Below are 15,188 nucleotides of genomic sequence, written 5' to 3'. Positions count from 1 at the left end.
GAGAGGTTTTGAGTTCCAGAACAAAACAATAAAGGTATCATACTCACACACATATATATATACAATATACATACATACGTATATATGCATACTCATATATATGTATACATATATATATATATATCATACTATATGAATATGTATATGTGAATATATAAAACATATGTAAATTTGATATATATAAATGTATACACACATGTATATAGATATAGATGTATGTATCATCATTATTTAATATCCACTTTCCGTGTATAGATATATTTATACTCATATACATACATGTGTATATAAATATATGAATATATACACATATATGTATGTGATATATATATAGAATATGCTTTATATTTAATTTACATGAATATATATATATATATATATATATATATATATATATATATATATATATACATATATATGTATATACATATATATATGTGCGTATATGTCAATAAAGGAAACCTTTTCTCTCAGACGTATAATTATGACACGATGACATTCAAGTTTAATCTTTTTTGTTGTAGGATATTGGACATTTCTTATTAATGCTTCACATGTAGTTTGGAAGAACGAAATTCCTAAATCCATCGGTCCATTAACATTTCAAGATTTTCTGATAGATTCTCAGGAAGAAATAAATGATGGTAATACTCTGTCGTTCACATGCTTTGCAAATAAGTCATAGAGAATGATCGGAGGATTTTTCAGACTCCTAAAATCGTCAACACTGGTTTAATGTAGAAACTTAACGAGTAAAATAAACATTAAGCTGACCAGTGGTTCTCAACCGCCCTCAAGCATCTTTCCAACGCTCTCCCTGACGGGTCTTCCCTCTATAAATATAATACACCTTTTTCTATAATTGACTCTTGTTTTACTTTTTTGGTGTAACATCCCCTCCCCCACCACACAAAATCCAGGTTTTGGGCCTGGCCTGGATATTAAAATGGTTGAGAATCACTGCTCTTGGTACTAACTCACCAGCATTTGCCTTTGGTTATATGGTTCATATTTCTATTTCAAAGTGACCTGAGTTAAAATCTTCCATCAAAATTTCATATTAATTTCTATAGAATTTATTATTAAGCTGGTTCCAGACACCAGCTCATAATGACAAAATTATTTTATTAAATTTTTAAAATTGATTGAAACAAAGGCAATGAATTTCAACAGAAATTCTATAACAATTAACACTTTTCATTACAAGAGTAACAAGAGGACTAATTAACAACAGTTTTGCTAATAGATCACATATTATCGTATTGCAGAGGTGTACCTTACAGGCAACCGATTTCATCTGAGACTGTACATTGGAACTAAAACAATTACAGCATGAAGGAGACACATTAACCATTCCAAAGCACACAAAGACTAAATATTTATTATTTGGTGTCAGAATTTTCCTTGCACCAACTGTAACCTGGTCACTGATGCCATTCCACTGCATCTAGAACTGCAGTAGAACAACGTCAGTGACCAGGTTGCAGTTGGCATGATGAAAATCTTGACACCAATTAATATTTCAGTGAAGTTAAAAGTCTTTATTTGTTTGCATCTTCCACAATGCAATTGTTATAATATACTAACATTATCCAACAGTAACTGATACAACGGTTTTGGCATCCAGGAAAAATGTGTGAAGGAGCAAAGACCCTCTGATTAACAAAATAAGTGAATGTGTCCTTAAAGGGCCAATACAATAGACCACAATTTGAATCATTTGCAATGTAATTGCTATAATATGCTTACATTAGCTAACAATAACTGGCACAGCAGTTTTGGTATCCAGTAAAAATTTGTGAAGAAGTGAAGATCATCTGGTTACAGAATAGATGTATGTGTCCTTAAAAACCTAACAAAACAGGCCACAATTTGTATCATTCTTGTCAGAAAACTTATAGTTGGTGTTAATTTTGAAAACACCAAGGGGCACTCCTCCTTTTTTGACACAAGACCATGAATTGGCAAACCATAGACCATACTTCTGATAACCAGTGCAATATAGAAATTTCAAAAGAAATGAGAAATTTGTAAACCTTATTAATCTGAGACTTTTTTTTCATCATGTATTTGTAACAAAGAGCAATCTCAACTCATTGTATTATAGTTAAATAGAGTGGCTGTGTGGTAATTAGCTTACTTACCAGCCACATGGTCCTGGGGTCAGTCCCACTACATGGCACCTTGGGCAAGTGTCTTCTACTATAGCCTCGGGCCGACCAAAGCCTTGTGAGTGGATTTGGTAGACAGACACTGAAAAGAAGCCTGTTATACATATATATATATATATGTGTGTGTGTGTGTGTGTGTGTGTGCACGTCCCCACACGATCGCTTGACAACTGATGGTGGTGTGTCTACATCCCCATAACTTAGCAGTTCAGTAGATGATAGAATAAGTACTAGGCTTACAAAGAATAAGTCCCGGGGTCGACTTGTTTGACTAAAGGCGGTGCTCCAGCATGGCCGCAGTCAAATGACTGAAACAAGTGAAAGACTAAAAGGAAACCCAACTTTTACAGCATTATAATCTTCTATATAAATTGACAACAGAAAAATAAAATGCGTTGGTTAACCATGGAGGTTTTACTAATATCTTGAAAGAAATATATAAACATCACAGAGACATGGCTGAGTGGTTAAGAACCTAGCTTTTCAATCACATAACTTAGAGTTCAGTCCCACCATGTGGTGCCTTGGGCAAGCATTTTTTACAACTCTGGGCTGATAGATGCCTTGTGAGTGAATTTGGTAGATGGAAATTGTATGGAAGCCCATCATATATATGAATGCGTGTTTGTGTTTGTTCCCTTCCTACCACTTGAGAAAAAATGCTACTTTGTTTATCCTCATAACTTAGTAGTTTTGGTGAAAGAGACCGACAGAATAGTATAAGGCTTAAAACAGAAAATTATAAGTACTTGGGTTGATTTGCTCAATTAAAACGGTGTTGCTCCAGCATGGCTGCAGTTTTTTGATAGAAACAAGTAACAACTAAAAGACACTAAAGATGTTCCATAAGCCACAATCTCTTCCAGTCCTTAACCAGTGTATAATTTTATCAACAAACAGATGGTGCACATCAGCCCATCCCTGAGGAAATTTCTGTCTAGGAGTAATACCACAAACAGCATCATGGGGTGCATGCTATCCAATTACCCCACTAACGACTTTCAAAGTCGTTAGTGGGGTAATTGGATACCTATGCGGTAAATGAAGTAGTTGACAGTAAATGTGGGACGTACTACACTGGGGCACCACACACACAGACACTTCAATAAAAAAACAACTAAAGAAATGCTGGACCTAGGATTTTAAGGTATCCATCAGAGCCATTCAATGTAACAGGAACAAACTCAGAACCATGGAAGCCCTCATAAATAAAATGAGTTGATTAACCATGGATCAGCAAACTGAGACCAGCCAGTAACAACAGGAAGGAACTACACAAAGCAAACTAGTTACTATAGAAACACCAGTCTGTGCATGTCACCTTCCTCCTTCTTCCCCCACAAATCTGAGCAATGACTTTTCCATCTGTCGTTTTTCTTCCAAATGTCCTGAAGAAGGGGTTATAGCCCCAAAATATAGAATTACAAGGTAAAACTATAACTTTGGTCTTATTTTCTTTTCCTTTCGTAGTTTACCTTGTACGTTCTCACACTGTTCTAACCTTACACAATAAATTTCTTTAAAGTAATACCACACCATGCTTCAAGGGAAGAGAAAATGTTATCACAATTTCTACTAAATTTGCTCTGTATCTCACAACTAACAATACTACGGAGTATAGTAGTAAGCAAAACCCTATACTATAAGCAGATGCATGTTGCTAATCTACATGGAACTCTAAACTCAAATACTAACAATTGTACATCTAACTGTACATACAAGATATACAATATACATACATATACATATATATATGTCTATTTATTTATTTCCCTGATCCATTGCAATCCACTGCAAAGCATATCAAGAATACTTGCCATTATTATCAGCATTTCATTCTGATGAAGAAGCCAAGAAGGTCTTGAAAAATTAATGGACGAATGGATTGAAGAGTGCAACCATTCCAATCTATACATAAAGGAACGAACAAAGAAATATGAAAGATCCTTGATAAAAGAGATTAAACACACACTGTTGAATGCTTTATAACCAACATGCATACATATGTGTGGATGTGTGTGTTAAATATAAATAAAATGTGCACACACACATGCATACATACATACACATATACACACACACATAAGTGTGCACAGGTATATATATATATATATATATATATATATATATATATATATATATATATGTGCATACATACACATACACACATATATATATATATACACACATACATGAGTGTGTATAAGTATACGCATATGTAATTATATTTATATACATGTATACATACATATAACAATATATACATGTATATATATATATATATATATATATATATATATATATATATATATATATATATATATATATTTATAAACATACACATATATTTATGCGTGTACATACATATATTTTATATATATATTTATGTGTGTATATACATGTATATATATATTTATAAACACATATTTATATATATTTATATACACACACATACATGCACACATATACACATAAACATATATACATATAAGAGGCAAGTTTATCTGGAAGTGAGTTAATTAGTCGTGTTTTAACAAAGAAACAGTAAACAGGTAGTAGTAATAGTAGTAGTAATAATAATAATAATAATAATAATAATGATATTGATTAACACTATTAGTAATAATATATTTAATAACTGAAGTAATTCTTTGAAACAGCTAATCATCAAAAGAAATAAGCTTGTGTATGTGTGTGTGCATGTGTGTGATTGTTTTGTTTAGTTTTTGGTTTTGTTATATGTATTTTTTAAAAACTTCTAAACAAAAGGAAGAACAGGAAATTATAATAACATTAATTAATTAATTACCTAATTGATAATGATAATAATAATAACAATAGTAATAATAATAATAATAATGATAATAATAATTGTAGCAGTTTCTGATTTAGGCACAAGGCCTGCAATTTTGAAGGGAGTTGGTAGTGGTGGGGGGTGGGGGTTACTCTGCACCATCAACATCAGGGTTTGAAAGGTACTCTGGTAGTTCCATTTTTATCACCCCAGGAGGGGTGAAAGGCAAAGTTAACCTTGGCAGGATTTGAACTCAGAATGTAAAGAGCCGGAACAAATACCACAAGGCACTTTTTCTGCTGCTCTTGCAATTCCGTCAAACTGCCATCCTTAATAATAATAATAATAGTAACAAGAATACAAATAATAATGATAATAATGATAATAATAATAATAATAATAATAGTAATAATAATAATAATAATAAAAATAATAATAATAATAATAATAATAATATGCATGATTTTCGTAACTGAAGCATGTGAAAGTTTGTTTATCTATCATTCTACAACCTTTTTTGCACAAGAATGATTTGATATGGAAGCCATGCCTATATAAGGAAATTTACGACAGCATTTGATTAAATTGCTCAGAAATTTAAAAATAAAAAAAAAAAATCAAAATTAAAAATATATATATATATGTTAAAAAATAAAAGCGACTTCCAGAATTTGAAAAAAAAAAACAAAAAGGGTAAGTTTTTGTTTTTTTTTCCTCTATTGTTTTGTTTTCTTTCTTCTCCTTTTATCTTTGTTTTCTTTTTCCTTTATTATTATTATTATTCATTCATTTATTTATTTGTTGTTTTTTTTTTGTTTTTTTGACATATATAGTTCCAAGACAAAAATATTTGTAGAATGCAGAGATTGATGGAAGTGGATTTGTGAGGTTCTCTCTCTATATGGATGGAAGCTGTGCAAAAATAAATTCAATTTTTTTTTTTATATTTATTTCTAACCAAGAATAATCAGAATTCAAATGGAGTATTAGATCAGGCTTTTTTTTTTTTAAGAGCAGAGCAAACACTTTATTTTATTTTATATTTATTTATTTATTCATATATATATATGTTTTTTTTTCTCCCCCATTTGGTTTGGCAGCGATGTGAGAATTGAGCCTAAAGTTTTAGAGGGACATTTGACAATGCAAGCCTGTAAACACGTGCCTATGTCTACCTCTTCACTTGTAATAATAGTTGTTGTATCATTATTATTATTATTAGTAGTAGTAGTTAAATTTGTGTGGGGCTGGATGCATTTTTATCTAGCCAGTTCCCACTACTGTCTGCTACATCTAGATTTAGACAATTGTGAGTTGCAGACCATATCCACCAAAGTTCTTTTCTTTTACTCTGTCTGTCTGTCTGCCTGTTCTCTAGAACTAGACAATGTGAATTGTGATGTCCTGCTGGCTGACCTGTAGAATCAGAATTACAAGGCATTTGGAGAAATAACAGAACCGAGTGGTGGAAGAAAAAAAATTTGAACAAAAAATAAGAAATTGTCTTTTTAAAAACCATTTTTTTTTTCATATTCTAATCTCTTGTTCTGAATCTGGTGAAGCTATGTAACCAGTCTGACTTTGTTTGACTATTGCATGTGCACGGCCCGGCATGTTTGGAGCAGAGCTGTGTCCAGAACTTGAAGCTCCACGGGAGCTAACAACAGGAGATAGGGATGGACATTTTGTTGCCAATGGCGACAGAGAGGGTGAAAATGAAGGAGTCAATGCAGGGGATGGGAAAAAGGACTCGTGGGTGATTGGTGACCGAGGCAACGGTGGGAGAGGAGCATTAGTCCTTGATGAAGGGATCATGGGGCCTCCTGGAGCTACTGTGTGACTAGAGTGCTTTGAACCTTGCTTATACATTCTGGGGGGTGCATCTGTAATTATAGGAGGTGGTACAGTCCGAATGTTAGCATTCAATGTGCTATTTACAAATCTTTGAGGGACCATGTGAACTGGCTGTTTTTTGGGTTTAAAGTTTGAATTTTCTTCATCTTTTAGCTGAGCTATTTCAGCAAAAACATCAGCCAGTGGCATATATTGTGGACCCCAATCAAGCAAATAATCCCAATTATAGGAACCACTGTATTCTTCTTCGCTGTTCACTACACTAGATAACGACGCCACCTGGTGGGGTTCTGCATCATGAAACCCTTGATCTCTTGAGTTCTCTATAATAGATAACTCATCGTCTGTCTCAATGTCTCCTAGCTTTTCATACACAAAATTGTCAACATTGTTACTTTCTCCGCCACCTTCATCTTGGTAGTGGCGGATACTGTCCACAGAAGGTGCGACTGCAGCAGCTTTTGCCTTGGCCTGTATCCGTGCGGTATCGATACCTAGGCGGGCAAAATACTCTTGATGGTTCTGAACTGGAGGTTCGGAACAGCTGTCGTCATCTTGCTGGATGCCAGAGTCAGGCATCTTGCTCTTCCTTGACAATGTTTGTGACTGAATGCAGGTGTTGGAGTTGATCATACGAATCTCTTCATCCTCTTCTTCTTCCTCTGCAGAACCACGCCCACTAGATGTTGAGTTACCTGACCTATCAGAAAGCACCTCGGACCGAGCAATGTTCACAGAATGCCCATTGCAGTGAACGACTTCTTGGTAGGAGGGAGGTCCAGTGTGCCTCGGAGCAACAGGTGGAGGTACCTCAAATGCAGTATTAAAAGCTGGTGGTGCGCTTCGCGGTTTTCGTTTGCGATACCGACGCCGAAAAAGCAAGAACAACAGAATGCAGACACTGATGATGATGAGACTGACTAATACGGCAACAATTATAATCACCAGTTTCTTACTGCTTGGTTCCGGATTGAATACTTTTAATTTATTACATCCAATACAACCACGGTCAATTTTTACATTCACTTTCGTGCTCGTTGTTTTGGAATTCGATTTCCCTGATCCAGCTAGAATGACCAAAGACACATCCTCATATTTCTCATTTGATTCTGTTTCTTTTGTGTCCCTCTTTCGTCGACTAGCAGACTGATGTCCACTTCGAATTCCACGTAAGTTCTCTCGTACATAGATGCTACCGTTTACTGGTGAGATCATAAATGGGCTTGCTGGATCACCAAGCTGGAAGAATATGCGTCCATCTTCCCCTTTGTCCTCATCGGTGGCGTTGACTTCACCTACATAGTCACCGACATCCGCATCACCACGGATTTCGAATGAGTACAACTTCTTCTTAAACTTAGGCGTATACTCATCTACACTCAAAATATTCACTGTAACTTTAATTGTCGTGTTCTGTCCATTACTGTCGTTGGCTAACAGCTGGAATGTGTACTGTGTACGTGATTCATAGTCAAAGATCACTGAGCTGTGAACCCAGCCACTCTCTTTATCAATGTAGAAGTAGCTGTAATCATTGTTGAAGATGTGGTAGCTCATTTTCTCGTATTTATCTTCATCGTTTGCATGAGCTTGGAATATACGAGTGGTGACTGGTTCATTTTCGGCAATAAATTCAATATAACTTTGAAGTGGAAAATGGGGGGAAGATTCATTGACATCTGTCACGTTTATCACGACTGACGTAAAGGTCATCAGACGACTTTCGCCTACCTCACAGCCGACACAGTCAATGGCCCTCACAACAAGTTTGTGACTGGTTTGCGTTTCATAATCTAAGTGACGTCCGGCAGTGATAAATATCCTACCGGATTCTCGGTTTATTCGGAATAGTCCGTTATCGTTACCAGAGGTAATTGCATAACCAACTCTGCCATTGTTGCCAACATCCCCATCGGATGCATGGACTCGGCAAAAGCTGACATTGCTGAGGAACGATTCATTCAACACGACATGATAGATTGCTTGGTCAAAAACTGGACGTTGGTCGTTGATGTCGTCGACAAGAATGTCGACATTCACTGTGGATGATTGGTGACCACTCATTGCCATTACTGTAAAGCTGTAGTCATCAATTTTCTCTCGGTCAAGCATACTGTTGAGAACAATCTCACCTGAACGCCGACCGATAGAGAAGACGTTTTGCATTTCACTTTGGACAATTTTATAGAAGATCCTGTTCTGTGTGAGACTCGTTGACTTTGGTAGTTTCACATCAAGTAGAACAGTACCACGGCTAATATTTTCCTTGACATTGTGCCTGAAAAACAACAGAAAGCAAAGAATTAGGAACCCAGAAATGAAGGGGAAAAGCTCAAATACATATATGTTTAAAATTTTATATGTGTATGTGTGTGTATCTGTGTGTACATGTAGGTTTATAATTTTATATATATATATATATAGAGAGAGAGAGAGATGAGTTCAGCAAAAATTTAGATTCAGGTGAATATGGTACTTAAGTTTAGGCACCAGAATTTAGTGCAGGTCTATTGTAGAAAGCACTTGCCCAAGGCACCATGCAGTGGGACTGAACCTGAGACCATGTGGTTGGGAAACAAATTTCTCAACCAAATGGCTAAGCCTGCACCTATACGTGTGTGTGTGCATGTGTATGTATATATTTATGTGCCTGTGCTGCTGACTGGCTTCCCATCTGAATGTAGTTGATGCCAGTCTCCACCCTGACTGGCTCCCATGCCAGTGACATGTAAAAAGCACTCACTACACTCTTGGAGTGGTTGGTGTTAGGAAGGGCATCCAGCTGTAGAAACCTTGCCAGATCAGAGTGGAGCCTGGTGTAGCCTACTGGTGTGCCAGTCCCCAGTCAAACCATCCACCCTATGCTAACATGGAAAATGGACATTAAACGAGGATGATGACAATGATGTATAAATTAATTCAGTCTTAAAATAGTGCAAAATATTACTGCTTGGTGTAAGGATACCGTTTAAGATTTTATATAATTTTAGGCTAATTTTAATTCTAGCTAAAATTTTTAGACAACTTCAGAGTTCCTTGCTTGTATATGCATTTGTTGCTTTCTTTATAGTCTGAATCAAGGCATGTATGTGAGATACTTTGAGTGGCCATTGAGATCCATCATCAACTTATACTTCAAATTTCCTGACTTCCAGTTGGAAACACAACACAATAAAACAAATTAAAACGTAAAATATTTTGTCTATGAACAACTCTGTAATCGAAAAAGGGCAAGATTCGAAAAGAAGACTGATTGTTACCTGTAAGTGAGTTGAGGAAAGCTAGGAATGGTGTTGTAGACAGGAAAGATTTGCACGTAAATACCGACAACGGTTGACAGCCGTGGCGTGCCACCATCTTCGGCGACGACGACAAGTTGGATAAATGATTTGTTAGGGTTGTAAGTCAGCGTCTTGTTCACGTGAATGGTTCCTGCAAAAATTGATAGCCAAGAAAATGGTTGGTTAGGAGGAGGAAAAGTTGGGGAAAAAAGACAAAAAGTTGGAGAGAAGGAAGTTGGAAGAACCGAAGTCAATCATGGGAAAGGTGTAAAACAAAAATAAATAAATAAATAAATTGAATTTTGAAGTGGAAATGGAAAGCTTCTTGCTTTTGTAGAATGCAAAGGAATGTTCTTTAGGAGTTTTGAAGTTGTGAATCTTGACTTCTTAAATCAACGACTGATATTGTGTCTCAGACCCCAAAACATTCTTCTGTATGTGATGAGTATCTTCGTTTCTCTTCTTGCTTCTATAAAGTGTGACGAAATCTCCAATAAAATTTCTGCCATGGTGAAAGAAGTCAAAGAATATTTATTGTCTATTTTGAAAAGGTTAGAGAAATTTTTCTCTTGTAATTGTGATTGAATCAGTAGTTAGCTGGACAGACCGTTCTCTCACCTGAGCAGTAGTCGCTCTATAATTAACTCTGATCTAATCTTCGTGTTAATAGAGCATCACAACGATGTTGGCACTGGTTGTGTGATACGGTGCCAAGTATGTCATCGATGATGAGTGATTGGTGCCAAGTATGTCATCGATGATGAGTGATTGGTGCCAAGTATGTCATCGATGATGAGTGATTGGTTGGCTGGTTGATTCCAAGACTTACAATCTACTGTCAATTCTACTTACACATTCATTCATTTATTCTGGTTTCAGTCACAGAACTGTGGCCTGACCGCACAAGACTTAATTAATCAACCTCAGAAGCCTATGCAGAGGTGGTCTGGGCAGGATTTGATCACTGAATGTAAAAGTGCATAAGTAAATATCACAGATATTTTCTCCAACCCTCTTCTAATCCTGCTACACACACACACACACACACACACACACACACGCACACACACGCACACACACACACACACAAATGATATCTTGATGTGGTAGCTAAATGACTTTCAAATCACATGCAACACGTTTATAAAAGACAGTGATACAGTCATTGATAAAACCAAGTCAAAATATAAAAAAAACAGGATGGTCACGATGTGGAATGTCTTTTACTATAGGTTTGTTTGACCGTGACTGACCTGAAGCTGAACAACAACAGAATGGTAGAGATTCTTAACTTCTACCTTCATTTGATTTCACACACACACACACAGAGCTTATATATATATCATATAAATAAATATATGTATATGTCTGTCTGTCTGTTTATCTATCTATCTATCTATCTATCTATCTATCTATCTATCTATCTATCTATATATATATATATATATATATATATATATAATACATAAAGAGCCCTATCTACTCGCTGGCGGTAACCCGCCCTCCCACCCCCTCCACCGGAAGTTCATTCCTCTGTCATCCTGTCAACCTCGGCTGTCTCCCGGAACCCATCTAGTGGCCTTGGCCATCCTCTCCCCTACCTTTGGGTAGCGCATTAAGTTTGAGAAATGTTTGCAGGTTGTAGGTACTGTTTTGCTTATGAATTCTTCCAATTGCAAGTTTTCTTTTCAGGTACACGACACTGCTTTTCCCCTTCCCAGGCTACAGGCCCACACCCCCAACACCCATACTGTTAGGATTGGCACTCTCAACGTCGGCACGCTGAAAGGTAGATCTGGTGAAATTGTTGAGATGCTTGAACGGAGACGCGTAGATATGTGCTGCATCCAGGAAGTAAGATGGAGAGGAGGTTCTGTGAGGTTCCTCACAGGCAAAGAACACAGGTACAAGATTTTCTGGGCAGGGAACACTGACGGGGTCGGGGGCGTAGGAATACTTCTAGCGGAGAAATGGGTGGATAAGGTAATCGAGGTCGTTAGAGTAAGTGACAGAGTACTTAAGATCAGACTAGTGCTTCATCATAGATTAGCTACTGTCATCTCAGCCTATGCACCTCAACCGGGGCTACCAGATGGTCTGAAAGACCAATTCTATGACACCCTCTTGCAAACTACCTCGTCGACGAGTGACAGGGACCTTCTCTTTGTGGCTGGAGACTTCAACGGTCATGTCGGACGTCGTGCTGGAGGCTTCCATGGCATACATGGAGGCTATGGCTTCGGTTCCCGCAACGAGGAGGGAACCAGACTGCTGGAGTTCTGTGATGCAACCAATCTTATGGTCTGCAATACCAACTTCAGGAAACCTGCCAGTCACCTAGTCACCTACCGCTCCGGCAGACACTCTAGCCAAATCGACTACATCCTCGCCAGAAATAGGGAAAGAGGGCGGCTTATAAATGCCAAAACCTACCCTGGCGAAGAATGTACCCCACAACATAGATTAGTAGTTAGCGACTTTGGGAACAAGGCAAAATGGGTGCCCAGAATTAGACAGGCTTGGAGAAGAAGGGTGTGGAAGCTTAAAGACCCTGCAAACGGACAGAGACTTAGAGACAAGTTACTTGAAGCATTTAACGAAATAGAAGGGGATATAGCATCATACAACGTGGAAGACAATTGGAGATTTCTGCGGGACAACCTGTTGAAAGCCACCGACCAGATTTGTGGGTGGTGTAAGGTCCCCTCCCGACCCAGAGTAACGTGGTGGTGGAACAAGGAGGTAGACAGGGCTATTAGACAAAAGAAACAGGCTTGGAAGGACTGGAAGAACGGTGGTAGCAGGGAATTGTACCAATGTGCCAGAAGGGAGGCTAGGCGACAGGTTTATTTAGCCAGAGGGGAAGCAGATAAGGAAAGATTTGCCAATGTTCTGCGCCGTGAGGATCAAAGACTCGAGGTATTTCGTGTTGCAAGACAGTGTAGGAGAGAGAATAGTGATGTTGTAGGAGAGAAATGTGTTCGCATGGATGATGGTACGCTTGCATTAAATGAGGATGCAAAGAAAGAGGTCTGGAGATGCCACTACGATAGATTGCTTAATAAAGAGAATGAATGGGAGAAAGAGAGCCTGCCGTATGTCGACCCAATAGAGGGACCAGCTATCCGAGTTGATAGTACCAGGGTAGATAAAGCAATTAAGAGTATGAAGACCGGGAAAGCCCCCGGCCCATCAGGAATCACTGCAGAGATGCTCAAAATATCTGGCAGTGTTGGCTATAGCCTAGTCACCCGTATTACGAACCAGGTGATACACGAAGGAGTCATACCCAATGACTGGTGTAGCAGCATCATAGTCAACTGCTACAAAGGTAAAGGGGACGCTTTAGATACAAATAATTACAGAGGCATCAAGCTGTTAGATCAGGTTATGAAAGTTACAGAGAGGGTCATAGCCCAACTAATTAGGGAGCGAATCAATTTAGATGAGATGCAGTTTGGGTTCGTGCCAGGTAAAAGCACTACTGATGCCTTATTTCTAGTGAGACAGTTGCAGGAGAAATACCTAGCTAAGGATAAACCTCTGTACCTGGCTTTCGTTGACATGGAGAAAGCCTTTGACAGGGTCCCCCGATCCCTTATCTGGTGGTCAATGAGGAAACTTGGGATAGAAGAATGGTTAGTGAGAGCTGTGCGAGCCATGTACAGAGATGCTGCCAGTAAGGTGAGGGTTGGAAATGAGTACAGCAATGAATTCCGGGTAGAGGTAGGGGTCCACCAAGGTTCCGTCCTCAGCCCCCTATTATTTACCATAGTCCTCCAGGCAATCACAGAGGAGTTCAAGACAGGTTGCCCCTGGGAGCTCCTCTATGCTGATGACCTTGCCCTAATTGCGGAGTCACTATCAGAACTAGAGGAGAAGTTTCAGGTGTGGAAGCAAGGTCTAGAATTGAAGGGCCTTAGAGTCAACCTAGCTAAAACCAAAATCCTAATAAGTAGGAAGGTAGATAAAACACAAACCCCTTCAGGTAGATAGCCCTGCTCAGTATGTAGAAAAGGAGTAGGTAGTAACTCTATAAGATGTACCCGGTGCAAGCTATGGACACATAAGAGGTGCAGCAACATCAAAGGCAGGTTAACTAGCAAGTTAGTTTTTGTTTGTGGCAGATGTTCAGGTGCAATAAAGACTGCAAACAAACAGGAAACAACTTCTATCTCATTCCAGGGTGAAAAACTAGAGGTAGTCGATAGCTTCCGCTATCTGGGCGACCAAGTTAGTAGTGGGGGTGGGTGCGCTGAAAGTGTAGCTGCTAGAATAAGAATAGCCTGGGCAAAGTTTAGAGAGCTCTTACCCCTGCTGGCGACAAAGGGACTCTCACTCAGAGTAAAAGGCAGACTGTATGACGCATGCGTACGAACAACCATGCTACATGGCAGTGAAACATGGGCTGTAACTGCTGAGGACATACGTAAGCTCGCAAGGAATGAAGCCAGTATGCTCCGTTGGATGTGTAATGTCAATGTGAATACCCGTCAGAGTGTAAGTATCTTGAGAGAAAAGCTGAACATTAGAAGCATCAGTTGTGGCGTGCAAGAGAGACGATTGCGCTGGTATAGACATGTGGTGAGAATGGAGGAGGATAGCTGCGTGAAAAAGTGCCACACCCTAACAGTTGAGGGACCCCGTGGAAGAGGTAGGCCCAGGAAGACCTGGGCTGAGGTGGTGAGGCAAGACCTTCGTACATTGGGCCTCACCAAGGCGATGACTACGGACCGAGACCTTTGGAAATGTGCTGTGCGTGAGAAGACCCGGCAAGCCAAGTAAGATCGTTGCCAGTGCCCCTGGACTGTTTCTTGTGCGGGTGGCACATGAGATGCACCATTTTGAGCGTGCCCGTTGCCAGTACCGCCTGACTAGCTCCTGTAGGATTTTCGAGCGAGATCGTTGCCAGTGCCCCTGGACTGGCTTGTGCGGGTGGCACATAAAAGACACCATTTCGAGCGTGGCCGTTTTCGTGCGGGTGACACGTAAAAGCACCCACTACACTCTCTGAGTGGTTGGCGTTAGGAAGGGCATCCAGCTGTAGAAACTCTGCCAAATCAGACTGGAGCCTGGTGTTGCCATCCG

General features: G+C 38.8%; 1 protein-coding gene across 3 annotated transcripts in view; it reads right to left on the bottom strand.

Annotated features, from left to right (window-relative positions):
* Positions 1-5,991: 5,991 nt before the first annotated feature.
* Positions 5,992-15,188, bottom strand: part of LOC106872611 (protein dachsous) — a 685,945-nt gene continuing 676,748 nt past the window's right edge. For all 3 annotated transcript variants that reach the window (XM_089355784.1, XM_089355783.1, XM_089355782.1), the window contains exons 19-20: positions 10,080-10,251; positions 5,992-9,097 (exon numbers count right to left, since the gene is read on the bottom strand). In XM_089355784.1, coding sequence (XP_089211910.1) covers positions 6,493-9,097; positions 10,080-10,251 — 2,777 coding nt within the window. In that variant the 3' untranslated portion in view covers positions 5,992-6,492. The remainder of the gene's footprint in view (positions 9,098-10,079; positions 10,252-15,188) is intronic.

The sequence above is a fragment of the Octopus bimaculoides genome, chromosome 7 (assembly GCF_046866305.1).
Source record: "Octopus bimaculoides isolate indiv1 chromosome 7, ASM4686630v1, whole genome shotgun sequence".
Classification (NCBI taxonomy): domain Eukaryota; kingdom Metazoa; phylum Mollusca; class Cephalopoda; order Octopoda; family Octopodidae; genus Octopus; species Octopus bimaculoides.
This window is presented reverse-complemented; position numbering and strand designations above follow the sequence as displayed.